The sequence below is a fragment of the Nannospalax galili genome, unplaced genomic scaffold (assembly GCF_000622305.1).
Source record: "Nannospalax galili isolate Female #2095 unplaced genomic scaffold, S.galili_v1.0 scaffold279, whole genome shotgun sequence".
Taxonomy (NCBI): domain Eukaryota; kingdom Metazoa; phylum Chordata; class Mammalia; order Rodentia; family Spalacidae; genus Nannospalax; species Nannospalax galili.
In genome coordinates this window covers 1,785,384-1,813,150 of record NW_008343971.1, presented here as the reverse complement: position 1 = coordinate 1,813,150, position 27,767 = coordinate 1,785,384, and the positions used below count along the sequence as shown (strand labels likewise).

The window sequence follows — 27,767 nt, the reverse complement described above, 5'->3', positions numbered from 1 at the left end:
ACCATCTTCCTCATGCTTGGTCCTTGCCAGGTCCCCCCGGGTCTGGGAGTGTCATTGGGCGATGACCGCAGCCCTGATCACCGCAGCTGCCACCGCGACTATGGTCTCCGGTAGCAGCGGCCTCGGGGCCGCTCGCCTATTATCACGCACCTTCCTCCGTGAGTTGGATCCGGACTTTGTCTTCCAGGCCTGTGCGGGTTCCAGGGTCCGCGGAGCCCCCACGACCTGGCGCAGGTCGCGGCAGGGCCCTCCCAGGCGGGGGCGAGCCAGTCTTGGGGGCCTGACCCCATAGTGGTAGCTCTCGGCCGTAGAGGGAGCTTTGTCTAATCTGTGTCCGGACACCTAGATGGGGACATTGCGGGGCGGAGGCTGGATTCGGGTCATGGAGTCCTGCAGACCCGGAAACACGTTCCTGCCCCCGCGACGACGCGTGTCCGGGTGGGGGTTGCGTCTAGGCTGGCCTTTATTTGGAGCCTAGGGTGCAGAGGTCCGGGATGAACTCTGCCGGGAGGATGCCTGGGTATTCTGTGCTTTATACAGAAGGAAATTGACCGTTCTGGGGTGTAGTAGGGTCGACGGAAAGGCGGCTTCCGCATCCAGGGTCAGCATGGCCCCTGTAGACGGTCTAGAAGGCTGAGGGCTGGCAGGCACTTTGACCTACGTATGTGAAGTGACTCTACTAGGCGCTCTGAACACATCCGTTTCTGAAATCTTACCCTGGGTCTTTCAGTAATGCTGACTCTTGAAAATTAATGCTGCTTTCAAAGTCCCTGTGTTAGGTAGTTTCTAGCAGGACAAAACTTTGGACGCCACCACATCAGGTTATATGCAGCCTGGCTAGTTCCTAAACAATCTGTGTAACAGGTCTAGTCCTTTTACTTAATTGATTTCCTAAGGAATGCCTCAAATCACATGAAAACACCACGTTGTAATGACTACCAGACAACATTGCTTGTAAAGTGTAACGTTTTCTTCCCTATCACAAACAGTAGAAACGATTCTAATTAAAATTTTGGTGAGCGATTGGTTGTCAGGTACATTTGGATTGAAGAGATGATGTTTTTAAAAGTGACAAAATTATGTATAGGATGCTCTGGGTTCACTGGGCAGAATAAGCAGGTCAATTAATAGCTCTTCTGTAATAGATATTTAAGTAAAGTTCATCGTTATTGAGCTCCCCTCCCCCACTTTGCTTCTGATTCTGTTTGTATCAAATAGTAGATGAGACTTAATTCTTTTCCTGAGACAATTATGTCCTAAAAGTGGTCAGTGATGAATGTGTACCCAGTAGTTACATTGAGGACAAAGGTCTGGCTTGATAACCTTGCCAAACAGGAAAGAGTTGAGTTTATTTGGGAAAGTTTTCTGGAGATTCTTATTGAATAACTTAAAGGATAGTTGAGTGTGTTCTAGAGAGAAGGGAAGAAAAGGGTTAGTTGTATCCAGTAATCACTGTGGTCAGCAGAGCTGCAGCACCAGTGTGTTGGTGCTGTAATTTAGCTTAATTTAGCTTAACTGGAATCGAGTGTGGCCAAAGATGTGGAAGGCCAGATGTGCAGCTTAGCCCATTTGGTGGGAAAGCCTGGCAAAGAGTGATTCACCCATGTACCAGTGTCTCTGCTGAAGTCTTGCTGGTCCAAAGTTCTGAAAGCGCCTAGCCTCTAGTGGTACTGCTTTCTTAATAGGAGAACTATCTAGAAGACAGTGTCTAAACAGAACTGGTTCCTTAAGTTCATTCTTAGCAATACTTAACAATCCTTATCCTATAGAACTGAATTTTTTTCTATCTAGGTTCCAAGACAAAGAGATTTAGCTTCTGTTGCTGGAGTTGTCTGGAAGTAGTAAAGTCATGTGATTAACATGTTATTAAAACTCTGAGAGGTCTAAGGTCTAAACTAAGGTACCTACATATGTGAAGTGTCTCTACTAAGTGCTATATTCTGTATTAGAACTAGTTGAAGTATAAAAACCTTTAAGTTGGCAGGCAGACCTAGAAGTCCTCTTTTACCAGCCACATTTCCAAGCCTGTTTTCACTTCCTGTAGGAAATCAGCAGTGACATAACACTTTGTAAACTTTTTTTAAAAGGTACTTATAAATTGTTTAGACTCTGGGTTAAAAGAACTAGAGGTGCTCAAGAGCTAAATCTCCATTCTCTTAAATTTCAGTTGATGGTACATTGTGTGCAATATTGATTCAAATAAAAAAACAACAATACAAATAGTCATAGATACCTTATAGGGCCCTGTTGGAGAGGCAGCTTGGAAATCCCCAAGCTGCCCTCTATCCCACAGTTTTATGGCTTATGAAAGAAAGGGAAGAATCCAGTTGACGTGAGGAGAGAAATAAAATGAAATGAGAATTTTTTCCATGAGAATGTTTAAGAATTTTCTAAGCACCTTTGAGATTGAAATGGTGAAAATTTTAAATGAAACAAAGTGCTCTAAAGTCTTAGAATATAAATCAGGAGTTACTGTAAATCAAATCTTTCAGAATAAGTAGGTAATAAAAGCAAGTATTTGGGAGCTTGCATCTAACCCTTAAAAGATTTTAGGGTTATCTCATCAGAGGGGGAGAGGGCATGGATTTGATCAAAACACCTTATATGCATGCATGAAATTCTCAATAAAGTTTTTGTTAAAAAAAAAAAAGGAAGTATTTTTTTGAAGCACAGCGTTATGGTATCTTAACCTTAGAAAGTAGATCTTACAGACCAGTTAGTCCCACACTTTTGTTTGGCAAATGAGGAAGCAAATTGAGAAAATCTAGGCAGTGTTCCAAGGAGTCCTGGAGCCCGGATCTGACAGGTCATTTCACAAGCCTATGCCTTGGAAAACTTGAGCCTTCTTGTTTAAAGCCGCTTTATTGGCACTCTCAGTGACTTGTAGAGAAGGTGACTACCTGCTCGAAGATGTCATTTGTCTTATTTATGTCTTTGCCAAGTTTCTAGACTGTTTGTAGACTCTGGGAAGTATTTAAAAGCAAAAGACGGAAAAGGAAACACTCAATGGTGAACTTTCCCGTTCTAGTGTCTGTTGCCATTTGCATCTAAGAGCCAAATCTTTATTTTTTAAAAGTTCTAAAAATTTTTTTAAATTTATTTTTTAAAATGTTTTATTATTTTTATTTTATGTGTATGAGTGTATTGCCTACATGTTGGTAGGTGCACCTGTGTGTGCAGTGCCTGAGGAGGTCAGAAGAGGGCGTTGGATCCTCGGGAACAGAAGTTATGGATGGTTGTTAGTCACCATGTGGATACTGGGAATCAAACCTGGGTCCTCTGCAAGAGCAGCCAGTGATTTTAACTGCTGAGCTACCTCTCCAGTTCCTTTTAAATTTATTTTTATTTTATGTATATGAATGTTTTTCCTGTGTGTGAGTATCCCTGTATGTGCAGTGCCTACAGAGGCCAGAAGAGGAGGTTGGAGTCCCTGGAACTGAAATTAAGGACAGTTGTTAGCCACCATATGTGGGTACTAGAAATGAAACCTAGGTCCTCTGCAAGAGCAGTCAGTGCTTTTAACCACTGAACCATTTCTCTAGCCTGAGAACCAAATCTTGATTTTAAAAATATGAAGTAGCCTTGATCCAAATGTCCCATTGTAGCCATGAGAAAGTGATTTGATTTTCTGACCTTGAACTTGCTTCATAGAAACACTGAAGCTGTTCCAAAAGCTTTCTCCTAAGTATAGGAAACTAATTCAGTTCACCACAGGGCTGGCATTTTGTTGCCTTAGGCCCAGTACTTATTTTTTTACTTCACAACATTTATAAAATTGGGATGTTTTCTAACTGGTGATATCTTACAAAAGCTGGCAACATTATTTTCCTTCCTGTTCATACTTAGTAGTGCTTAAAAGCTAGTAGCGCTTTAAGTTTGATGAAGCATGACTAGCTCAATATTAATTGAATGTATTATCACTATTAAGTGAATATATAATTTTTCATTTGAATAGGAAGTTGAGATTAGAGGGTAAGTGACTGCTGAGGTACTCTAATGTATTGTAAGATGCTCCACATGGTGACCAAGATAGGCTGTATGTTATATATACATAACACGTGGCTAGTATATGGCTCGGACATATTTGAGTGTCCTCCAAGAGTTCGTTTCTAGGGAATTTGTTCCCTAGTGTTGAAATATGGTGAGATGATAGCACTTTTAAGAGGTGGGGCTAATGGAAGGTGGCTAGATTCCTGAGATCACCATCCCCAGAAGAGATAAATGGTCTTCTAGAGTCAGTTCTCATGCGTGTAGTTGTTATCAAGCAAGGCTGGCCCATGCATGGACTTGCTCTTTTTGCACAGTTTGCATGTTACAGTATGGTTGGAGGGGTCTTTACCAGTGGTGGAACAGATGAGGCTGCCCAGTGGACTTTGAGCCTCCAAAACTGGGCTAAGCAAAGTCCTTTTCTTTGTAAGTAGTCACTTTATAAGTGAGTTACTTGTTAAGTCAACAGAAAATGGGCTAAATCAGTAAGTAGTCATTTGTTAAATTCATGAACACATGCATGAATAGAAGAATAACAGGGACATAGGTTTTTCTTCTTTTTCAATGTATACTTTTATTGAATTTTTGTGCATTTCATACTGTACATGTTAATCATATCCAGAACCCCCTCCCCTATCTGCAGGCCCCCATAGCCCACCCCACTGGATTTCATGCATTCTGTCATACATGTCAAGGTCTGTCGAGTCAAGTTTGTGTACCCAGATGTCCCTCAGAATGAGCTCATCCACTGAAGTCCAGTCAGCCTATCTAGAGTCACTCCCCCAAAGAAGATCAGTTCTCCTTCATCCAGCAGTGATCAGCTGCCAGTAGTTCCTTGGCTAAGGTTGGGGCCTACAGGGTCATAGTTTTAAGGGTCAGTTGAGAAGAAGTATTTTCATGAACACAGTCACAGGTTATTGATTAGGGGTATAGTAGTCATACATGGCTGTAGCTTGAGTCCTGCCTGGCAGGTGCTTTTTGGCCATACATTGCAGCATTAATCTCCCCAGCCATCTTATAAATAGTATGGTTGCTATCAGTGGGAGAGAGCACTCAGCATGTGCCTGGCTGACACAGACCTATCACCCCTGTGGAAAGCACTCTGTCTTCCTCCTCAGTACCCAGTCTCTTTCCTTTAGCATCTTTATTTCAAATAGTCTTTTTGTAGTTTTGTGGGGTTTTTGCTTAACATTTGGGTCTGTTACAGAGCAGGAGGCTTCTTTGGGTAGGACCCGAGTTTTGCCTTACACACTGTTGAATCTCTAGCACCTGGTGGGTAGCCTGCTACAGTGAGTGTCTCCGCAATTTGGTCTGCTCACTCTGCATCAGTAATAATGATAGCAAAATAGCAATCAGTGATACAGCACATACTGTACCCTAGGCAGTATTTTATGCTGTCTATATATACTTATTCTCCTGTTAGCCAATGAGGTACATATTATCTCCATTTTTAGAATGAGTCTTTTCCTTTACAAATGTTTCCTGTATTAGAAGCTTGCCAGTTTATTTGTGAATGCTACATATTATGTATCGATATGGGTTAGTTTATTTGTATACATATTGTGCATAAGGGTGGGCCAGTGAGATGGCTTATTAGGTAAAGCATTTGTTGCGCAAGCCTAACAACCTGAGTTCGATTCCTGGAACCCATGTAAAGATGGAAGGAGAGAATCAACTCCACAAAGTTGTTCTCTAACTTGTACACATGTGCCTTAGCACCTGCACACCTACATATACACTGCCCCCCAATACACACTGATAATAAATTTTTAAAAAAGAATGAGCATGAGGACACATATATTTCTGGTTGGACTTACTTGATTTTAAAATGTGAATCATGTTCTCTTTAGGAAAAGATTTACCTTTGTGGTTATGTGGAATTTTGGGAATATAATAGGCACTTTGATACCCAGTCTACAGGCATCATCTCATATTAGCATCACAGCCTTCTCGTGGGCAGCTGTTATTCCATTTATAGATGGGAAGACTAAGGCTAAGGGAGATGGAAAACTGTGCCTTGGCTTACATTGTTGGTGAGCAGCAGAGCATAAACACCAGACAGCCCAGGCCTGTCTGGTTCCTCTCAGCTGCTCCTGGGATCGCTACCAAGCTTACACTGGCTGGTTCCTAAGAACTCAAAGAGATGATGCTTGAGCCTCCCCTGGAGGTGGCCCAGGATATGGCAGCTTAGGATATGCTTGGTGGCCAACTTTAGGCCTTGCTGCTGGCCTGCTGCTGAGTTTAGCACTCTTTTTCTCACTTTCAGTAAAGTTCAACATCTCATTGTAAGTTGCTTTACCATTGTTGTTAGTTGTGGTTCTTGTTTATGGCCTTTATTAGTATGTTTGTGAGCACTGGGCTAAGATGGTCTTTGTGTGACATCCCTGGACTCTGCTGTACAGCACAGCGGGGGCAGCCTCTCAGGCCTTGCATCCCTGTTGCGGTATCCCTTGGTTCAAGCCAGGTGCTTGGTTCTGCCAACTGTGCCAGGACTTGATTACAGAGCATTCTTAGGGCCCCTTGTACAGCATGTGAGAACACAAACTGTTAACCAGAAGTTCTGTGTACATCAAAATACTTCTCTCCTGGAGGTTCAGGGTGAAGTCTAGGCCTTTCTCTTCTCTAAAGCCTCAAGTTTCTAGATGCTTCTTCCAGAAGGTTCTCTTCCAGATATGGTAACTGAGGTCTGAAGACTAGGTGGTGTGAAAGCATGTGGGGTGGGCTTTGGAGAAATATGTGAGGAGAGAGCTTTGTTTTGGGGCTGGCTTCCATAGGCTACTCTGTGGTAGGTTGAAAGCCCAGCTACTTTGAAGAAGCCCGGGATGGGCTGTAGAGAAGGCAGGCTGGTGGCTCTAGTGGAGGCTTAGAAGACAGTTCATAATCGTCACGTGCTCTTCCTCACACTGATTTTTGAAATAGGTAGTGGTAACTCCTGAGATTTCTCAGTCTCCCTTGAGGTGGGCTGCTGGAAGTAACCTGGGAAGTTTTTCTTGTTTTTAACTTCTCCGCTCATCTACTTTGGCATCCCTTTTAGTTTCCCTTTTTTATTTGTCAGCTCTTGAGTTGTACATCAGAAGAGACCACATGAAGTGATCTTGGAGTATATTTTAGACAGATTGGTTCTGTGGCTTAGCATTTACTGTGGTATTCTTATTGAGGAATGGGTTGCAGAGTCCTCGCATTCCTGACAAAGCGTGCCTCTCAGCTCATCTGTTACTTACAAGTATTGGGCTTCAAAAGGCAATGGCTTTGTAGTAAACATAAGTAGGCGTGATCCCTGCTTTTCAGTTCCTGAGTTTAATATGCAACCCTTAAATTTGATTCCCAGCGTTGATTCCCAGCGTTCCTTTCTCAGGAATGGGAATTATGTTTCAGCTTTTCTTTGCCACTTCAGTAAGAGCCACAAGATTGTGGTTCTCAGCAAAAAGACCCTGCAGAGTACAATAAGGCCTTTGTTTTCCTAGTTTATGTCTGTGATGTGCATGTCTCATTTTAAGAAGCAATAATTAAATCACTATGATCACAGCATAGCTTTTTTTTTTAATTTGGTCACCAAGTTGAGTTCAGAAGTATGGAGAAGTTCTAATGTGTTGTATTTTCTTTACTTCTCAGTGCAACAGAATGGAATACGGCATGTCTCCTATACTGCTTCCCAGAAAAACCTTTATGTTGACAGAACTACGAAGGTTATTTGCCAGGGTTTCACTGGCAAACAGGTAAGTGTCTTAGTTTTTTTATTTGAAGAATAGACTGAAGATATAAAAAAAAAAAGAACTATTTTCTACTTTTACTATCACTGATGTATGATCAGTACAGAAAAAAGATACTGTACAGAAGAGGGGTTGTATACTAGGAAGAACTTAGGTGATATGGTGAGCCTGTAGGATGGAATTGTCTCTAAACTTACCTTGAAAATGCACTGTGTTGGAGACTCACTTACGTTTCAGCAAATACAAGACTCATGATCTTCCTCTAACAATGTGATGGGTCACTGTTTCTTTGACCATCAGGTAAATAGATTATTTGTGTCAAGGTCTTTTATAAGGAGCTGCTTATTGTTAACCCTGGAATCCACCCACAGTTCACTGTGGCACACAGATACAGACTGGATGTTTCTTATCATGTACTCTCTCTGGAGCAGGTGGTCTTCGAAGAAACCAGCAGCCAAAGTGCCTTTAAGTGCTTGAATTGGTTTTCATTCACTTAATATTCATACATTCTCCTTCTCCCCTGCTTCTGTCATAGAATTTGCGTAGTTGAAATGTATCTACGATTTGATTCTACACTAATACCAACATAAGACTCTCCTTTCCCTATTGCCAACCACCCTATGCCAAGAATCCTTCCATTAAGTTGGCGTATGCCCTTCCAGATGAAAAATACAGGGACCCCAGTTTTCTTTCTGAGGAATGAAAATGGTGAACTTCAGTATTTCTTTTTCAGTTCAGAAAAAGCTACATAGTTGTTGTTCTCAGTAAAGGAAAGATCTGGAGTGCAGAGCAAGGCTTTTTGGTTTTTGCTCTTCTAATTGATTTCTGTGGTCTGTGTGTCTCATTTTTAAAAACACATATACAAGCATTTTAAATTTACAAGCATTTGTACTGTAGAGCTGTGCTCCAAAGAAATGTAACTTACAAAACCAGATGACTTGCTGAATCTCACAGGGCGAGTTTGCCAAACTTTGGTCTTGAGGTTGACACCAAAATCACCAGTCGTTTATGAACATCACTCCACCTGTAAACGTTTTCATAAGTAATAGATGAACATTCTAGGGGAAGCAGATGCTCGTTCAGGATTTGAAGTGCTTTCTACCGTTATCTTTCCAATTACGTTCAGTCTGTTTTTATATCTGCTAATATTATTAACATGTAATTAAATTCTTGATTAACCCAAATTTCTCATAGAAGTTTATTATGCACAGCTACTTTTTCTGTCTGCTGAACCTTATATGATAGTCTTAGGACACTTTAACCTCTGAGATTCTTTTAAGAACTATTGCCCAGTGCATAAGCACTGTTTGGAACTGACTAAGCTTTCTAGATTAGGTGATGATTTGCCTAAATCTTTAAATCTAAGGTTGGTTTTAGAATCTTTTAGTTCCCTCCAATCAAGCTGTTTCTCGTTCACTTCCCTTGTTTTTGCATTTAAGTAACTGAATGCCTTAATTGTCTTGATTAGATTTTTTTTTTTGACTCTGAAGTCTACAGCTCACCTCTGTGGAAGCTTGCTGTTTGTCACGTTAGTTCTTTTCTTGGTGCAAACAGTATTCAGCATGTAAATTAGGAATGTTTGTATATTAGGGTAGATACCAGCAGTGCACATTTCCAGTGGGTACCTGAAGATTTCTTTACTAGCTTTCAAAAAAAATAATTTTTAAAATTTATTATTTTTATTTTATGTGCATGAGTGTATTGCTGAATGCATGCAAGTGCACCCATGTCATGTGGTGCCCATGGAGTCCTAGAAGAGGGTGTGGGATCCTCTGGAACTGGAGTTGTAGACAACTGTTAGCTGTTGTGTGGGTGCTGGGATACAAATATGGGTCTTCTACAAGAGCAGCCACTGCTCTTAACCACTGAGCCATCTTTCCAGCCCTTTACTAGCTTTTATGAGCAGCTAAAAATGACTGGTGATAATACGAAAACTAAGAAAAAAAGTTTTGTTTTGGTTTTTTGAGGTAGGGTTGCCCCAGCTGGCCTGGAGCTCACTATATAGACCAGGCTGGCCTCAATCTCACAGAGGTCCTCTTGCCTCTGCCTCCTAGGTTCTGGGGCTGAAGGTGTGTGCCACCACGCCTGGCTTGAAAAGAGCTAATTTTGAATGCAAATGTCACCTCTATTTAGTAACACATTAGGACTAAAAAAATGATTCATTGGAATTTACCTGGAAGAGTAATCTAGGCCAGAGCTTCTCAAACTGTGGAGCCAGCGTGGGTGTTTGCTTTTACTTTCTTATCTAATCTGAATCTGTACTTGTGTAGAACACAGTGAACGTCACATCAGTGTACACTGCTGTTTGCAAACATGCTTTTCTATTTCTCTTTCATCTTGTTCTTTTGTCACTTCAGATCAGCATGTCTGCATGTGTGGTCATACGTGCACTAGCACCACTTAAAGAGAAACAGAGCACTGGCTTACAGCTCTTTTAAAATTCTGTCATTACCTTTAGACCAATTGCTTAACATGCTTGGAGCCAAGTTTACTACTTTAAAGAGAAATTTAATTTTTAAACTCCTTAAGGCCCCCATTTTTATGCCTTAAATAATTGAGAACTTGAGTAGTTGGCTCAGCATTTTTAGGTTCCTGTAGAATGATCACATAGTCCCATTCATTTTTCAGAACTGTTGATTGAATCCTTGTTGTATGTTGAATTAGGTGCCATACTCCCATGAGCACAGTAGATATATATCACTATCTTCATGGAATGCACTTTTCAGTGGAGAGGAGGAAATAGATTGGCGAAATCCATGAGCAAATTATGTATTGTATTAGAAAGAGTGATTGCTATGGAAAAACAAATCAGGGAAAGGGGGAATGTATGGGTTATGTGTGGAGTAGTGTGGTTGGAATGGGAAAGAAGATTTTTTTATCAGGTGGTCAGAGAAAGTTACCTGGGAAGTGTGTTTCATGCCTAAGACACAGCAGGGCTGTCAGGCAGGCATGTGCCTGCTATGTGGAAGCTGGAAGGTCAATGTGACTGGATTGAAATAAACCACTGGACAACATGAAGTGAGAGCCAGTAGGTGTGATGAGCCCATCGAGATAGACTGTACTTTCATTGTGAAGGAGATGGAAAAAGATTGGAGGATTTGAGCAGAGGAGTGACCCAATCTTCATAGGTTTTACAGAATAGCGCCTCTGTGGAGAACAGACTTCAAGGGAAGGGCAGTAGTGTACCAAGCGTTGAGGCCACTGCCAAGGCAGTAGGCGGCAAAAGAAGTTGTTAATTGTTTTGATGATATAGCAGTAGAATTTACCAGTCTGATGCAGGATATAACAGGGAGGAATCCAGGATGACCTCTTTTTGGTGTGACCATCTATGGGAGTGGAATTGCCATTTACAGATGGAGTCGATTGAGAAGGGACTGATCGAGAGCCCAGTTTGGGGCATGTTAAATCAGAGATGTCTACTAGCTGTCTGTCCAAGTGGAGATGTCAGGTGGCAAATGAATGTGTATGGAGTTCCAGGCAGAGATCATGGCTAGGAGTGTGAGGTGTGTGTCAATGACAGGGTTACCATGTGGATGCTGTTCATTGCCATTGTAAGGATGGCGCCACCACGGGTACAGTGTCACATAGAAAGGGGAAGAAGCTAAAGGAGAGAAGAGAAGAGGAAGTGTAGGGGAAGCAGAAGCCCATAGGGTGTCTTCCAATGCTTGGAGCTGTTTTTAGTTGTTACAACTAGATGGATTTGGAAATGAGGGTGTGATACTGGCATATATGGGGAAGAGGGTGGTAATACCATTTGTCTTAGTCTGTTTCTTCATTGCTGTGACAAAATACTGGGACCAATACCAACTTGGGGAGGAAAGGGTTTATTCAGCTTACATCTCCCAGGTTGCAGTTCATCAGGGAGCCCAAGGTAGGAACTCAGGGCAGGAACCTGGAGGCAGGAGCTGGAGCACAGGCCATGGAGGAACTCTGCTTACTGGCTTGCTCCTCTGACTTCTGCTCAGCCTGCTTTCTTATGCAACATAGGCCCACCTGCCCAGGGGTGGCACCACCCACAGTGGGCTGGGCCCTCCCACATCACTCATCAAGAAGATGCCCCTCAGACATGGCCACAGGCCAGTCCAATAGAGGAAATTCCCCAATTGAGGCTCCCTCAACCCAGGTGTGTCAAGTTGACACTAAAGCTATCCAACACACCATTGAACATCCTGCACAATGCAGGATGATCTCCTATAATGAGGAAACACCATGTCTAAAATGCCAATATTGCTGTGGTTGAGTCAGGAAAGTGAATGGGCATGGAGATTCAGGAAGTTGGCTGAGCAATTTGAAAGACTCACTGAGACTTGACTGATCCTTGCACAGTCTTGTGTTTTCTGTAGTTAATATTTGGCTGCATGTATTTTCATAGGGGAAAGTTGGATTAAGCCAAGTTGTGGTTTTTGCCATCTGTGTAATTTGAAGTGAGAGCCTGGGGCAAGTCCAGTGATCTGTTATGGATTTGGAACTGGGTAAAGTTGAGTGCAAGGAACTAAGGAAATGGGATGGTAAAAATGAGATCGCCTTTTAAGCAATAGGGTGTTTCTGGTCAGTGACCAAGTTCATTAGCTTTGCAGAAACAAACTCTGCTTCAGGGTTAACAATGGTGCTTAATAAATAGATGAGAATCCTGGATCAGGACTACTGCCTGGGAGCAGTTAACATGCTTGGTTTGCTTTCCCAAGTTACTAAGATTGCCTTTACTTCTCAGTCTGCCTCTTTTCATGGGTCTTGTGCTTTTTCCTTGCAGGGCACCTTTCATAGCCAGCAGGCCTTAGATTATGGCACGAAACTTGTGGGAGGAACCACTCCAGGGAAGGGTGGTAAAACACACCTGGGCTTACCCATCTTTAATACTGTGAAGGAGGTAAGTAAAAGTAGTGGTACCCAAGTCTGGTGAGAAAAGGAAGCAGGCATCCTTTGTTTCCCTTTGGGAGAGTCACTTGCTATTTAAATATCCAGTAACCTAGAGAAGTTGGAATCATAGAAGTTGGAATTGCCGTTAAATCCAGGTTGTAATTTTTTTTTATTAGAGACATGTATCATCTGTTAAGGGAAGATGTTCTATGGGCCTGGCTTCTGTCAGGCTTATCGTCTGCTCCTAACCTACCTTTCTTCTAGAATAGTGGTTACCCCTGTTTCTGAGTGTGGACTGTGAGACAGGACTGTGCTGAGTGCTTCATGCACGCTGTGCCAGCCAGGCCTCACCACGGTCCTTCCACGCTGTTCTTTTCTCCATTTGGAAGCTCAGGATGCTTGCTGTTGGTACAGAGTCTAAGGGTCCCACCCATGGTTTCATAGCTGATAAGTGGTAGACTCAGAGTACCTCAGGATAGTGTGGCCCTATGTGAACAGAGTGAATTGTAGAGACAGATTGACATACCATGTAGTCACTAATATATATGCATTTTGCTTGATTTGTTTATTTCTAATAAATATGCACTCAGTAAGAAATGTCAGGTAAGGTGCTAGAGAGATGGCTCAGTGGTTAAGATGGCTATTCTTGCAGAGGATTTGGGTTTGATTCCTAGTACCTACATGGCAGCTAACAACCCTTCCTAATACCAGTTCCAGGGGAATCCAGTGCCCTCTTCTGACCTCCATGGACATTGCATGATATGGATGCACTTACATGCATGCAGGCAATACAGTAATACACAAAAAATAATAAATAAAACATTTTTTAAAAAAGAAATGTTGGGTAAGAACACCCTGCTTAGGGTCTGAAGAGCACTTGCTGCTCTTTCAGAGGACCTGAGTTCCATTCCCGGTATCCCATCAGGCAGGTCCCAACCTTCTATAACTCCAACTCCAGGAGATCTGGCACCCTCTACTGATTTCCATGGGCATGCACATTTATGCATGCATACAAACAGATACACACACACACACAAGAAACAAGTAGCACTCTCTTTTTACTGTTTCTTGATAGTATTTGCCTTATATAATACATTTTCAACTAGATGTTTGAAAGCCAAGCTCTGAGACCCCTGGTCCTTGCTCTTGTAAGGAGGTGCAGAGGCTTTGCTGCTGGATACATGGCACTGTATCTTGTGTATGAGTCTGGGGACTACAGAGCTGTGGGTGGCCTTGTGGGGAGGAGCACAAGTGCAAACCAGGCAGTACTTTCAGATTTACTGCCTTTTTAGGGAGTGAATTTGAATTGGCATTCATATAGGACAGAGAAGAGGTTGGGTTTGATTCTGCTCCATCCTGACAGTGTGCTGACCTGACAAATGGGAAGAATAAAGAGCTCCTGTTTGTGAGCCCTACCTAGACATTCATGAAATGCTGTTGAATTTATTGTATAATGTTTATGCCTCAACAGTCAGAGTGCTTTGTGATTAATATTTCAGGCCAAAGAAAATACAGGAGCAACAGCTTCTGTTATTTATGTTCCTCCTCCTTTTGCTGCCGCCGCCATTGAGGAAGCCATTGATGCAGAAATTTCCTTGATTGTGTGTATTACCGAAGGTATCCCACAGCAGGATATGGTACGGGTCAGGCACAGACTGGTACACCAGGCAAAATCGAGGCTAATTGGGCCAAACTGCCCGGGAGTCATCAACGTGAGTGCACAAAATACAAAGAAGCCCAGATTTAACCTCTCCCAATACCGAACAACATTGACTTAGTCCAAGTACATTTGTATGTGTATGTGTGTGCGTGCGTGTGTGTATGCGTGCGTGTGAGATGTAGGTGGTAGATTCCTTTTTAGAACTTTTCTGAAACTACAATTTACTTTTCTTTAGCCTGGAGAATGCAAAATTGGCATCATGCCTGGCCATATCCACAAGAAAGGGAAAATTGGTAAGTTGGCTTGTTAACTTTCTGATGAGAAAAGATTCTTCTCCCTAACTCAAAACTCTTGGAGAATTTGTGACTGAAAATCAAATTATTTTAATTAATTTAATTTTAATAGAATTTATCAGGGAAGTTTTGTAGTGACTATGTTTGTTTGGAGAAGCTATTATAATTGTGCAGAGTCAGTGCAGATGTGGAGAGAGGTAGCGATTCTTCTGCTCAGCATTCTGGAATCTTCTGTGTACATGTATCAATAGTAAATATCATGGTCTTACTAAGCAGCTGTCTCTTCTCTATGGTTCTGCTACAGTTGGTTTATTCGTTTTCTCATATGACCATTTCAGTTGTGTTGGGTAGTTTTTAGGTTTGAATGTTAAAGAACAAGGCAAAAATGCAGACCTTTTAATGGATGCACTTTCATTGCTCTTGGACAAAATAGATAGGAACAAAAGTTGCCAGATAGCTCTAGGAAGTGACTGCCATTTTATATTCTCATCGTCATAGATGAGTGTTTCCTTTGTTCCACATCCTCACAAATAGTATTTAGTCTTCTTCGGTGTAGGTGTTCTTTGGGGAGTGAAATGGTATCACATTGTGTTTTTAACTTGATGTCCCTGATGACTGATGGCATACGGTACCTTTGAATGCCGTTCATGTGCCTTCTTCGGGAAGTATTTCTTTTAAATTTTTGTCTATTGTTTTTATTGGGTTGTCTTTTTGTTGTTGATTATAGAACTTTATATCTGTTAGGTATATATGTTAAGAATACTTTTATCAGTACTGTTCTGTCTGAGGATGATTTTGCTCCCCTGTGTGTCACAAGCTTTCTCAAAATGCCTTGGGAAAATTGTGCCTCTTTTTGGTTAGTTCTTTAAGGAAATGTCCAGATTGACATTTCAAATTTAGCTGTCTTATGCCTGTTTTTAGATTCTGTGTAGCTAACTTTCACTAAGCTGTACTGTTTCTCTAACAGTTATAGATGGTGACAGTGTTACACTCTGTCTGTAAACCAAAACCATTAATGCTAAATAAGAATAATTACCATGGTAGGTGAATGTTGATGGTATGGTCTGCAGAACTGGGTTTAAAGGTCATGGATTTTATTCATTATTTACTCCTTTGCAATTGTCATTCCTGCTGTCAGCACTTGGTAAGTTCACTTAGGGAGAGTATAGGGAACCCCAGTGGGGCCTGTTTCTCATTTGTGTTTAAGTGTTCTTCCTACGCTTCAATCTGTTTTGAATGGCCTGCTGCTAATACTTTGTAGTATTTGCTACAACACCAGATGAAGAAAAAATTGTTGTGTCCGGATCACTGTAGCTCTTCCGTGTTCATCTTACCATCCCTGCTCTGTCCTCAGAGTTTGGAAATAGGACTATCCCTGGCCTGGGGAGGAAGGGGAGTGGATCACAGTGCTCTTCCTGTGCCTTATGGTAACATTGGGGTTAAGAGTGAGCCATTTAGTGAAGAAAGTTATTTTTACCTATAAATACTTACGGTATGTAAGACGTAACTTCTCTTTATGTTCCAGTATTAATAGTAGTAAGAGAGGCTGGAGAGACGCTTAGTGGTTAAGAGCACTGGCAGCTCTTTTAAGAGGACCCAGGTTCGGCATCCAGCACCGAATGGTGACTCACAACTGCCTGCACACATGTGGTGCACATACATATACTACATACACTCAGGCACATACGTACACATAAAGTAAATGAAATAAATAAATCTTTAAAAAGAAACCAACCAAGAGCAATGAGAAATGGAAGCACAAAGATTTGGAGAAGGAGAACTTACCTAATTTCTGTTGGAGGAGGTCCAGAAAGACCTTAGGAGAAAGTGGCATGCAAGCTTTTGACATTGACTTTCATGGATGGTTAGTTTTTTTCTTTTGTCAGATGGTGGAGGTGAGGGGCTCTATTTTAAGCAAAATGAATGTGAAAAGGTAGGAAGGTGTGAAGTCTAACTGAGGAATAGTTCTTTAGAATAGGAAAGAATAGGAAACAAGTCTGGAGTGTAGGCTGGGCCCATGCTGGCTGGGGAGGTGGTGCAGAGTTCCCTAGGAAGCAAGGCATTGTTGGGGGGCTATGTGAAATTCATCTAAAAGATAACCTGGTGGTATGCTGCATGTCCACATGCTTCACACTTCTAGTTGGACTGGTTGATGTGGAGAATCTGCAGTTATTTGTGCCTGAATTCATAGTGAGATGGTCTGATTTACACAGATCACATACTTCAAACCTGTGAGAATTCAGGGACAGTGGCAATACAGCAGATAGCTTATGACTGTGAACATGTTGCACTGAAGATGAGGTAGTTGGTGGTAATGGTTTTTGCTTTTATCAGACAAGAATTCTACTTGCTCTGACATGAGGAGTATACTGTTAGAACAATCTTGTGAGTTCTTAACAAATGCCCCAAAGCAGAAGTTTAAGTAAAGCAAACCATGGACATGCTGGAGTTACTCACACTCCAGAGTCACTGCTCTGATGCTGGGTTTTATTTAACCTTTTAAAAATTTAATACATTGTAATAACTAAAGTTACTCGTTTATTTATACTTGTATCCTATTCAAATTAGGTATCTACCCATTATGTATGCTCTGTTCTAAGTACCACATAGATCGTTGCATGAGGCAGTTCCCTTTGAGAAGCCCAGACAAGTTGTGTGAGCCCTAATCAGCTGCCCTCCACCTGCCTCTCTTCTTCCCTACACGTCTCCTGCAGTTGTGAACTTACATGCTCTCCACACAGGCTCATTGCAGAAAGTAAATAAGTGGGAGACTGGATGAATCCAGAGGGACCTTGCTCATATATTGTTTGAAAATTCTTGCAAAAATAGTTGTGGTGGGGAGGGTGCAGGTAGATGATTAATGCTGGTTTTCATGGTGTAGTGGCTGGAGTATCTAAAACAGCCTGCTATATACTGCTACCCTAAGCAGGATTGTGCCTACCAGGTTCATATTGAGATTATCTTTTTCGTAAAGGGTCTCAGAAGAGGCATTTTAAGGATTTTTTTTGTTTGTTTGATTTTTTGTCTTTGCATTGCTCTTATAAAAGAACCTTAACTAATAACATATTTTTTTGTTTGTCTGATTTTAAAAAAGAAAATCTTTCTGCGTTTAATGAGCTTTTTCTTCTTATTTCCTCATTGGAAGTTGTTGTTGATCTGAGTGGCAAAGCATGAAATGACTTTTACACAGACCCATTTTAGTAACTCAGAGCCTTTGTAGTTGGGTCTACCTTCTGCTGGTCTATCATAAACACAATCTGATATTTTTTATTCTCTTTGTTTTAAGGTATTGTATCCAGATCTGGCACCCTAACTTACGAAGCCGTTCACCAAACAACCCAAGTTGGACTGGGGCAGTCTTTGTGTATTGGTGAGAGCGTTTGGCCACAGTTCTTTTATCGGAAAGTAGCATTGTGGAATGAGTACAGCGATAAGTACTTATTTGATTATTTATAGGAGGCTTCAATGCCATTTTACTAAAAGGATGTTATTTCATATTTGCTTACGTGTGAGACTTAACTGTATCGTTTCAAGATTTGACTGTGAGACTGTCGTTCTAAAACATCACTAGTTTTGCTCCCTTATATTTGGCCTTTTGTTATTGTCATAGTTCTGGTCTGTACTTCATGGTATTGAATTCTTTGCACTGTCTTTGTCTTCGGGCAAACTCCTGAGACACCCCTGAGCTGACAGTGTGCTGTGCTGTAGCCTTATTGGGCAGAAAGTCAAGGTTGAGGAAGATTACATTCCCTAGGACTTCTCTTTGCACCACACCTTGCCGCCTAATGCTTACAAAGTGAAAATTTCAACAGGTTTTTACATCTTGAAATAGCTTATCCTTTTGTCTTTTTACCCAAATGAGGCAAGTCTTTCTCACTCTTTCTCACTCTCTCTTTTACATCAGGTCTCTCTACGTAGTCCTGGCTGGCCTGGAATTCCATATGTAAACCAGGCTGACCTTGACTTTTTAATGGGCTGGAGAGATGGCTTAGCGGTTAAAAGCATTGGCTGCTCTTGTGAGGACCCGGATTCAGTTTCCAGCACCCACATGGTAGCTAACAACTATCTGTAACTCCAGTTCTAGGGGAATTTGACGCCCTCTTCTGACTTCCCCGGGCATTGCATAATTGCATAGCACTGGTGTACTTACACACATGCAGAAGATATACGTGTACACATAAAATTTAAAAAAATTTAGAAATGTATCTTTCTACAATAAAGGTTGTAAAATATAGCCCTGGAGTGTTCTAAGTAAGGAAGTGCAAACTGAAAATGTGACTTGAACATTTGTACTTGCAAAACAGTCTTAGGGATGAGAGCGTTTGGTACAGTGCAGCCTAAGAACAGGTTTTGAGACAGATTTGCCAATCCTGTCTTCTGGAGGTACAGTTTCCCACGTGTAAATGGAGGTGGTGATACTCGTCTCACAGAGAAGTTGGGGGATGTGCCAGTGGCAGGTCTGATGTGTGCTAAGCAAAGCACAGGACTGGACTCAACTTTGTTTCTCAGAGGTATATTGAAAAGTAAAAAATCAGTCTTGCCCACAAGAAGTTTATAATTTAAAAAAAATAATTGGCAGTTAGGCAATAAGGGAACATTTGCTTTAAAATGCCACCCTAGTTCCGGTTCTAATGTCATATGGCTAGAATAGAGTCCTTGTGCAGGCCCTGCCATTTCCCAACTCTGGATGTTCAGGAAGAGGATCGGGGGAACCTTTTATCCTGGTACTCACTGATGCATGTCTTAAAACTCATGAGTGATTTCTTTGCAGTATGCTTTGTCCAAAAATTTCTTTGTGCAAAGAAATTTCCAAAATGTTTAATCTTTTCCTATGATGTGAATTTTAGCTTCTAGTAATGCAAATACACATTTCTCTCTCCTATTTTTGAGCAAAAATTCAAGTTTATTATGTACATACTTAAAAGAAGTAGACTCAAGAATAAGCATGAGAGACTCATGCCCCAAACATGGTTTTTTTTTTGGTCTTTTTGAGAAAACTTTTTGAGACAGGGTCTCCCTGTAGCCCCATCTGGCCTAGAACTCACTGTGTAGACCAGGCTGGTCTCGAACTCATAGAGATCTGCCTGCCTCTGCCTCCCAAATGCTGAGATTAAAGGTGTGTGCCACCATGCCCTCTAAACACATATTTAAAATTGCACATTTGTAAAGAGTTAGTGTGGAATAATTATGTGGGAGGGAAGACGTTTTTGTAGTTAGGGTTTTTGTGGAGATGGGCAACCAACCACTATTTATATGTATATAATATTACACAGAGAAATAAGTACCCTCTTGTGTATTTTTTTTTTTTTTTTGAGTGTTACATGAAAGAGTGGGGATGCATTTTCAAAGATTAAGGAGAAGGGGTAGACAGACTAAAAATGAGTTAGAACGATGTTTCTTGATCTGAGTCTCATGGTTCGTCCTACATTTTTGACTGATGTTGCCAGTCTTGAACCTTCTCAGGCATTGGAGGTGATCCTTTTAATGGAACGGATTTTATCGACTGCCTTGAAGTCTTCCTGGGTGACCCAGCCACGGAAGGCATCATATTGATTGGTGAAATTGGTGGTCATGCTGAAGAAAATGCTGCAGAGTTTCTGAAGCAGCGTAATTCAGTAAGTTTGAGTCTGACTAGCATTGGGGGTTTGTTTTAGAAGTTACTTTTATTTTTCATGGATTAGTTTTTCAAGAAAAATTGAGAGCTAACTTTAAAACTTTCTCATCTGGGCTTTCTGTTCTGTACCAAATACTCAGCTGCTTCCCATAATGCTTGTTCGCCACTTCTCCTGTGAATCCTCCTCTCTAGGTCTTACCTCACACTTTGTGGTGGAGATGTTGACCTCCTGCTGGGTGCAGAACCTTCAGGTCAACAGTTTGAACTCTCCCATTTGACCTACAGGCTTGTGTAGAGTTATTGCTTATTATTACTGCAGCATCATAATCACCGGACACATAGAGCGGGCCTGAACTCTCGTTGCCCTATGTGCTGGATAGCTTTAGTGTCAACTTGACACACCTGGGTTGAGGGAGCCTCAATCGGGAAATTGCCTCTATTGGACTAGCCTGTGGCCATGTCTGAAGGGCATCTTCTTGATGAGTGATGTGGGAGGGCCCAGCCCACTGTGGCTGGTGCCACCCCTGGGCAGGTGGGCCTGTGTTGCATAAGAAAGCAGGCTGAGCAGGGGCCAGGGGAGCAAGCCTGTAAGCAGCGTTCCTCCATGGCCTGTGCTCCAGCTCCTGCCTCCAGGTTCCTGCCCTGAGTTCCTACCTTGGGCTCCCTGATGATGAACTGCGACCTGGGAGATGTAAGACAAATAAACCCTTTCCTCCCCAAGTTGGTACTGGTCAGAGTGTTTTGTCACAGCAATGAAGAACAAACTAGGACACTCTAGCTGTCTATTAGAACTGCCTGTCCCCCAGAACTGTGCTGATGGATCTCTTTTCCCCTTAACCTGTGCAGGTGGAGCTGTCGTTAGGGAAGTACCAGCTCAAGTTCTGCGTTATTCCACTCTTAACCTTCACAGACCATCCTGTCTTTTCATCCCTAGTTCACAGCCATCCAAGCTCACCCTCCCTCCCCTGCCTCCACTGTATCAGTGGGGTGGGGGGATACGTTAATTCTCAAGCAAACCCACATTTATTATCTTTTTGGGTGACTACAAACTGTGGTTGCCAAGGAGACACCCCAGTCATCAGACCCTACAGTGCATGGTTTTGCTGGGGTAAATTAAAAGGCATTCACTCAGATTATGTCCATTAATAAGGTCATTCCTGCAGGCATGTTTGTACCTGTGGCGTGTGTTCTTTTTCTTGGTTTCTTGGGAAAAATTTGTCTTTCTCAAGACTGACTCTCTACGGCTCCTTTCCCTCATATCCTCCATGATCTGGCCTCCTGCTAGCTTGTCTTTCCTTGTAAAATGGCCTTCTCTTCACAGACCAGGTACAGATCTCTACATAGGCTCGGGAAGCCCTCCTTGTTGTCTGTGCCATAGCCTTAGATATATAAAGGAGTGTGGTGTCAAATCATGATCCCAGCCAGCTGAAGGGAACCGAGCTCCTTTGCTGAGATGTTATCAGGTGGTGAGGGGTGAAAAAGGAGATGTATTGATGCCTGGGGCAAGGGCACCCTGGCTGTGCTATGGTCAGTATCTGATAGCTGTTTGGTAAGTCATCAAAAGTTCTTCCATCACTGGTCAGTGGGGAGGAAACATCTTTAGGAGGCCAAGCAAGAGTGAAGATAGCCTTCTGTCAGTACTTTAGAAAAAAGTTGGAGTGAATGCCACACAGAAAAAGTAATGAATATGGCGGTGTTAAGGGAACCATTAATGTCACCTGTAGTCTGGTATGCACAAAAGTATATTCGCTCACTTATTTGTACTTTAGGGAATTTTCACGGGCTATTTTGAGCATTCTTAATTTTCTGTGGTGATTTTTAAGCCCAAACTTGAAGGTGTAGCATCTTCTCATTCTAGATCTCTCTCCTTACCCTTGTTTCCCCTGATCCTCAGTAGTTTGGTTTCTGCCTGCCTGTTAGAAACTACTGACTTTGAAAATGTTTCTTTGTCCTTGCTCAGTTTCCTCATTGGTAAAGTTCAGTCCTCCTGGGATGGTTGTAAGGGTTACAAAGTTTGAATGACTCAGCAGTATGTAATGAAGCGGGACTTGGCACATACTGAGCTGTTGTTGCTGCTTCTGTTCAGTTTCCTTTGAGTCTGTCTCTTAAAATGAATTTAGAAGTTCCCAGGGTTCCCCACTTAGTCGTCGTAGCTTCTGTGGAATCGTGCTGGTACTTTTCATAGCTTTTCTCTTTGTGAACGATTATCTTATATGATCCATATCTTGCTTCATGCAGTTTCCACGGCAGAAGCCAAACCTCAGCACTACCTTTTATTTGTCTCTTCCTCTCTTTCCACACAACTCCTAGGCTCTGTCTCTGAGACCTTGGTGATATGTCGGGATTCAGAATCCCATCTGCAATTTCCCACTCTGCCCTGCTCTGAGCCTGCATCCTGCTTCACTTAGACTGTCTCAGTAGTGCCTTCCCAGTGTCTCCACACCTTTCCCCCAACCATCCTTTTCCCCTCCAAGGCCATTCGGCTTACCTGCCCTTCTGAAGCAGGTACTGGTACCTTTTGTCTCTGGTTAAAACCAAACAGTATTTCCTATTACATTTGAGTGTTGCAATGGGAATATGAAGTATCCCTCAGGCTTCTGTGTGAAAGGCTTGGTCCTCTGCTGGTGGTGCTGTTTTGGGAAGTTCTGGAATCTTCAAGAGGTGGACCCTAGTTACCGGCAGTGTGTCCTTGGGACTTTATTGTGCCTCTTGACCCTTCTTCTCTAGCTCCCTCTGCTTTCTAGCCACCAGGAGACAGCAGCTTTGCTCTGTTACATACTTTTTCTTTCACGATGTTCTGACACACCACATACCACAGCGGCTCAGCCTGCTGACCATGGGCTGAGTGAAACCTCTGAAGCCATGAGCCAAAATAAATCTTTCCCCTTTAACGTCCGTCAGTGTGGTATCTGTCACACCGATGAAGACTCTGGCTAAGTTTATATGCTCAATTTCCTCATGCCGCCTGCTCACTGCCTGTCTACAGCCATGTCCCACTGGACTTGTCAGTTTTCAGTTTCATTTGCCTTTGCTTCTTTCTAGATGATGTATTTCATAGTTGGACTCACTGACTCCATGGTATTCTAGGTGGGTGCCCAGCACAATTTTCTGACATAGTAAGCACCAATGAATGTTGAATAAATGAAAAAAGAGAGTAGATTGTTAGATTGGAATAAAAGATTGTTTTAAATGTAGAAACTTTTTGTTTTTACGATTTATTTTATTTTTAATTATGTGAATATGTGTGTGTCTGTGTGTGGCTATGTATACATATGAGTTCAGGTGCCTGTGGAGGCCAGAAGAGGGTGTCAGATCCCCTGGAGTTGGAGTTACAGGTGGTTGTGAGCTGCCTAATATTGGTACTGGGAACTTTAACCACTGAGCCTCTCCCCAAGCCCCTCAGAAAACTTTTAAAGTTTGAAATTTAAGTAAAAACTGGCTTCTCTTTAGAATAAAGCATTTAGATTGCTATAACATTATACTGTTAAAGTAAATATTAAATGTATTTATACCCAATTCTGAATTCCTTGAATAGCTTATGAGTTTATTGACAAAACAACATGAGCATTTTGTTTCAGTTGGTGTATGTTTTTCTATTTCTGGTTAGTTTTTGCAGAGCTCTTTTTTTTTTTTTTTTTGAGAACTTAATATGCAAATGGCCCAAGGTTAAGCAATTTAGACAAAGTGTTATATAAAATAGTTAACACAATACTTGGCTTGTACTGAAGAATTAAGCAGGCAGACTCTGAGGTGAAGGGGGAGGACTCAGCAGTCCTGGCCTGTGCTAAGCAGAACTGAACCATCGCAGTGGTCTTTCCATTTTTAAGCTTTTCATATTTATCATTCTCTGTTCTGTTTCCTATCTATACATCTCTGTAATCTAATTCTATTTTTCTCCACTTCAGAAATGTCCAGTGACTCTTTGCCAATAGGACAGAGTGTAAATTTATTTAGCATTCTAAACTTATAATCTTTTCCTTCCTAGTATGATAATATTGCCATTTGTGGGGAGGCTATTGGGGTCAGATCAAGTGAAAGTTGATAGTACTTAAATGTGAGATCCTTGTATTCTGTCCAGATTCGGGGAGGGAATGAATAAATGGCTGGAGTCTGTCCACAGGTCCTGCAGTGGGTGCTAGGCCTAGGGAAGTGAGGGAGTATGTGCCATCTACATGTTTAGGGAGTTAAACTTAGAAGGAGCAGGTCACAGCCAGTTGCCAAGTGTGCATAGAAACATGTGGAAGGTCAAGCCGAGCAGGGTCACTGAGGACATGGTCAGCTGAGGGCGTTTGTGCAGCATATGAGAAGAAGAAATGAGAAGAGCTTATAGGGGAAGAGGGGGAATGAGGTGAGTCCTAAAAGTTAAGTAAAAATTCTCCGGGGATCCAAGGAGGGGAAAAGCGTTTTGAGAAGAGGTACAGAGGCTGAAAAGCCAGGGTTCCTAGAAGACAAAATGGTGGGGGCTAGGGCCAGAGCAGCTGCATGACCATGCGGCACTACATGGGAGCCTGGTCAGTGTGAGAGCGCCAAGTAAATGTGGTTAAAAAACAGAAGAGTTGGTTTCACTTAAGAATGTTGCGTAGATCATAGTCCCCTGGAACTTAGTCAACCTAGGAGGGCAAGGAGCAAAGAAAACGCTTTTGGCCACCATGAGCTTAAGAACTTGTCTTTGTGTAACAGACCTTTCTGAGGAGATTGGCGGTGATACTAATGTTAGCTTCTGGTTTGTTGATGTTGAATAATAAAATGTGTCAGCATTTGAAAGATGTTTGCAACTCAGTGAACCAATATTTTTCAATTTAATCGTACATGTTACAAAATCATTGTGGCTAGAAGAGCCATTTAGAGTCCAAGACAGTAGGGGATTTCAGAGCAACAGAGGACAAAAATTCATGTATGGTTTCAGATTCCAACATTGCATCTAACCTTTGGGAAAATGTCATTTAAAGAAGTTTGTATAGTGTCAAAGCTAAAGGCAATTACAACAGTTCTGCCTTTCCCAACCGCCTGTCCGTCTGAGGCTGGATTTTCTTAAACTTTAGTACAGTGATATTATGTACATGAGTTTGTATGTTAGGATGTATTTCCTTTGAATCAACCAGTCTTGATCTTCTCTCTTAGATAGTGGAAAGGGCTATTGACCGCTTAGTTCATCATTTCATCTCATAACTGAGGAAACAGTGCTGCGGAAGTTATGTGTCTGCTCCAAGGACATGCAGCCTTAGTCAGTAGGCAACTGAGCACAAGTCCTAAGCCCTTTGTGATACCCCCTTATTGTTTTAGCATGTTTATTAAAGATAAACTAACTCAAGGCATGAAGTTAGGTGACAGTAAAACAGCCCTATCCATCTTAGGTCTAAGTTATCTTCACAAGACACAAGTTTTCAGGTAGACTTCTTTTTTTTATTATCAAATGAAAGATTCACGTAGGCATTTGTAAAACAGCTTCTGCTAGTGGTAATGATGTTGGTATTCAATAGACAGAAAAGTTTGTTTGGGATCGTTTCCCTGTGCTGCTGTGGAAAGTGGCTCTCAAAGGAGAAAGCCACGCTTTCAGTCTCAGTCGGGTATTTGGGTGCTTTGTTTTGGTTGGGTGAGGGGCTTTCCCCTCCCAGGCCACTTACTGTTTAGCAGCACATGGATTTGAGGTCCAGATTTGACTGATTTCTTTTAAACACTTAATAGTGTTTAAATGTCTCTCCAGGGCCCAGATGCCAAGCCTGTAGTGTCCTTCATTGCTGGTTTAACTGCTCCTCCTGGTAGAAGAATGGGCCATGCTGGGGCAATTATTGCTGGAGGAAAAGGTGGAGCTAAAGAGAAGATTGAAGCCCTTCAGAGTGCAGGAGTTGTGGTCAGCATGTCTCCAGCACAGATGGGCTCCTCCATGTACAAGGTGAGTGCGAAGGGCCTGTTCTTCTGGGTGTTGATTTCCTCGTCCTCCCACAGCTTAATGATCTTCCAGTATTTCTTTAATGTTCTAACCCCTGATTTAAAAATCCTCTTGATTTAAAAACTTTATTCTTTAAAATTGGGATCTGCTCTTCCGTAAGTGACAGAAGCATTTTGGAGGTGGGTGCCCTGATTTGCACTCTGGGATGTGGAGGGTTTATAGCCTGTGTTTCATGTTGGGTGTTTTTCAGGGGGGCTCTTGGAACGCAGCCACTCTGACTGCATAGGTTTCTGTTATCAGACTCAGCAGCAAGAAGCAAAGTCTGTTTAGAGACTTCTGGAGAAAGAGTGGTCTAAGGGTAAGGGTGCAGGCAGTTAGCCTTGCTTGTCAGGTGCTGGTGTTGCTTACAGGTTAGAGGAGCAACACTTTGGCCATGACTTGGCCTTCTCCTTAATGGGACATCATGATGCAAATCCTGCAGAATGGATCTGCTAGCTTCTATGGTCTCTTAGTGATTACCATTTTGTCTTTTTGAATAATCATTTAAGGCTCACTTGCTTCTTATTTTCTGTTTCCCTTATTTTATGATCATTGTGACCTTGACAAATCCCTCCTCCAAAGCAAAGCAAAACAAAACAAACCCCAAACAGACAACACAACAATTCAGTATGTATTTCTCTATTAAGAAACAAAATCTGTTTCTTAACCATACTGAAAATAGGCACAAATTATTTTCCTGAAGGGAGCAGTTTTCAGAGAATTCAGAAATTCTAATTGGGTGTGTTCTTTGCTCTTGTCTTAAGGACACTCAAGCAGACTCCTTGTTTGATTGAATCTTTGTAAATCCTTGTTTTGAATATAGTATGTATTAGTTTGAAAGAAATGAGGGTAGTTAGTAAAGAATATGAAGAAGAATTTTACTTGAAAGCAGAGGAAAAGGAAAAAAAAAATGCTTACACTCACACTGGAAGCATTGCCCATTTGCTCCAGTAAGTGGCAGCAAGCCCCTGCTCCAGCTGTTCCAATCCGGTTCCTAATACCGACCCTTTAACAAGGCTTTGTGTAAGGTCTTTCTTTGTTTTGGGAGTTTCTAAGGTTCTTGACATCTTGTTCAAATTCTAACTGAATCTGTATTTTATTTTCTGAGAAAGTAAGCCATCCTCTCCTTTGTCTTTTTAAGGGGCCTATTCTGTTCATACACGTGGCATTGCAGGTTTGAATAAACAGAATGAGGCTCATCAACTAACAATCATACTACAATGAAGACAGAAGCATTTGAAGCCTGTCGGCCTCTAATTTTAAAAGACAAAGCTGAAGTTCTGTCTGTAGCTTAGATTTGAGCTATCACAGGCTAATCTGAAAGTAGTTATTTTGTGTGCAAATACCCTTGTCCTGGTACATTTACTTCCACAGTTTGGATGAAAAGATTCTAGAGATAATAGGCTCACAATCATTTTGTCCATGAAAGTAATTTGGACCCTTTTTCTTTTTGTCCCCTCCCTCTCCTGTTTCTGAAGGAATTTGAAAAGAGGAAGATGCTGTGAAAGAGAAAACAAAAGGTCTTTAAAGCTGTGGAATGGAGCCCATAGACTTGAGAGCCAGCAGAAGTCTACTTCTGCAGTCCGCAGTGTCAGCCCACACACCTGACACTGGCCTTTCAGTACAGCAGAAGCCCAGGCAAGGGTTAGAATACCTAAACTGAGCTGTTTCACGTGTTGTGTAACAGAGACATAATAAATCTATCATTTAATTTGAA

General features: G+C 41.9%; 1 protein-coding gene across 1 annotated transcript; it reads left to right on the top strand.

The window, feature by feature from the left end:
* Suclg1 (succinate-CoA ligase alpha subunit) lies at positions 1 to 27,767 on the top strand. Its single transcript, XM_008840248.3, has 9 exons — positions 1 to 158; positions 7,600 to 7,703; positions 12,448 to 12,564; positions 14,054 to 14,266; positions 14,450 to 14,507; positions 17,794 to 17,877; positions 19,971 to 20,122; positions 25,826 to 26,014; positions 27,529 to 27,767. The coding sequence occupies exons 1-9, from the start codon at positions 62 to 64 to the stop codon at positions 27,553 to 27,555; spliced, it is 1,041 nt and encodes a 346-aa protein (XP_008838470.1). The 5' UTR covers positions 1 to 61; the 3' UTR covers positions 27,556 to 27,767.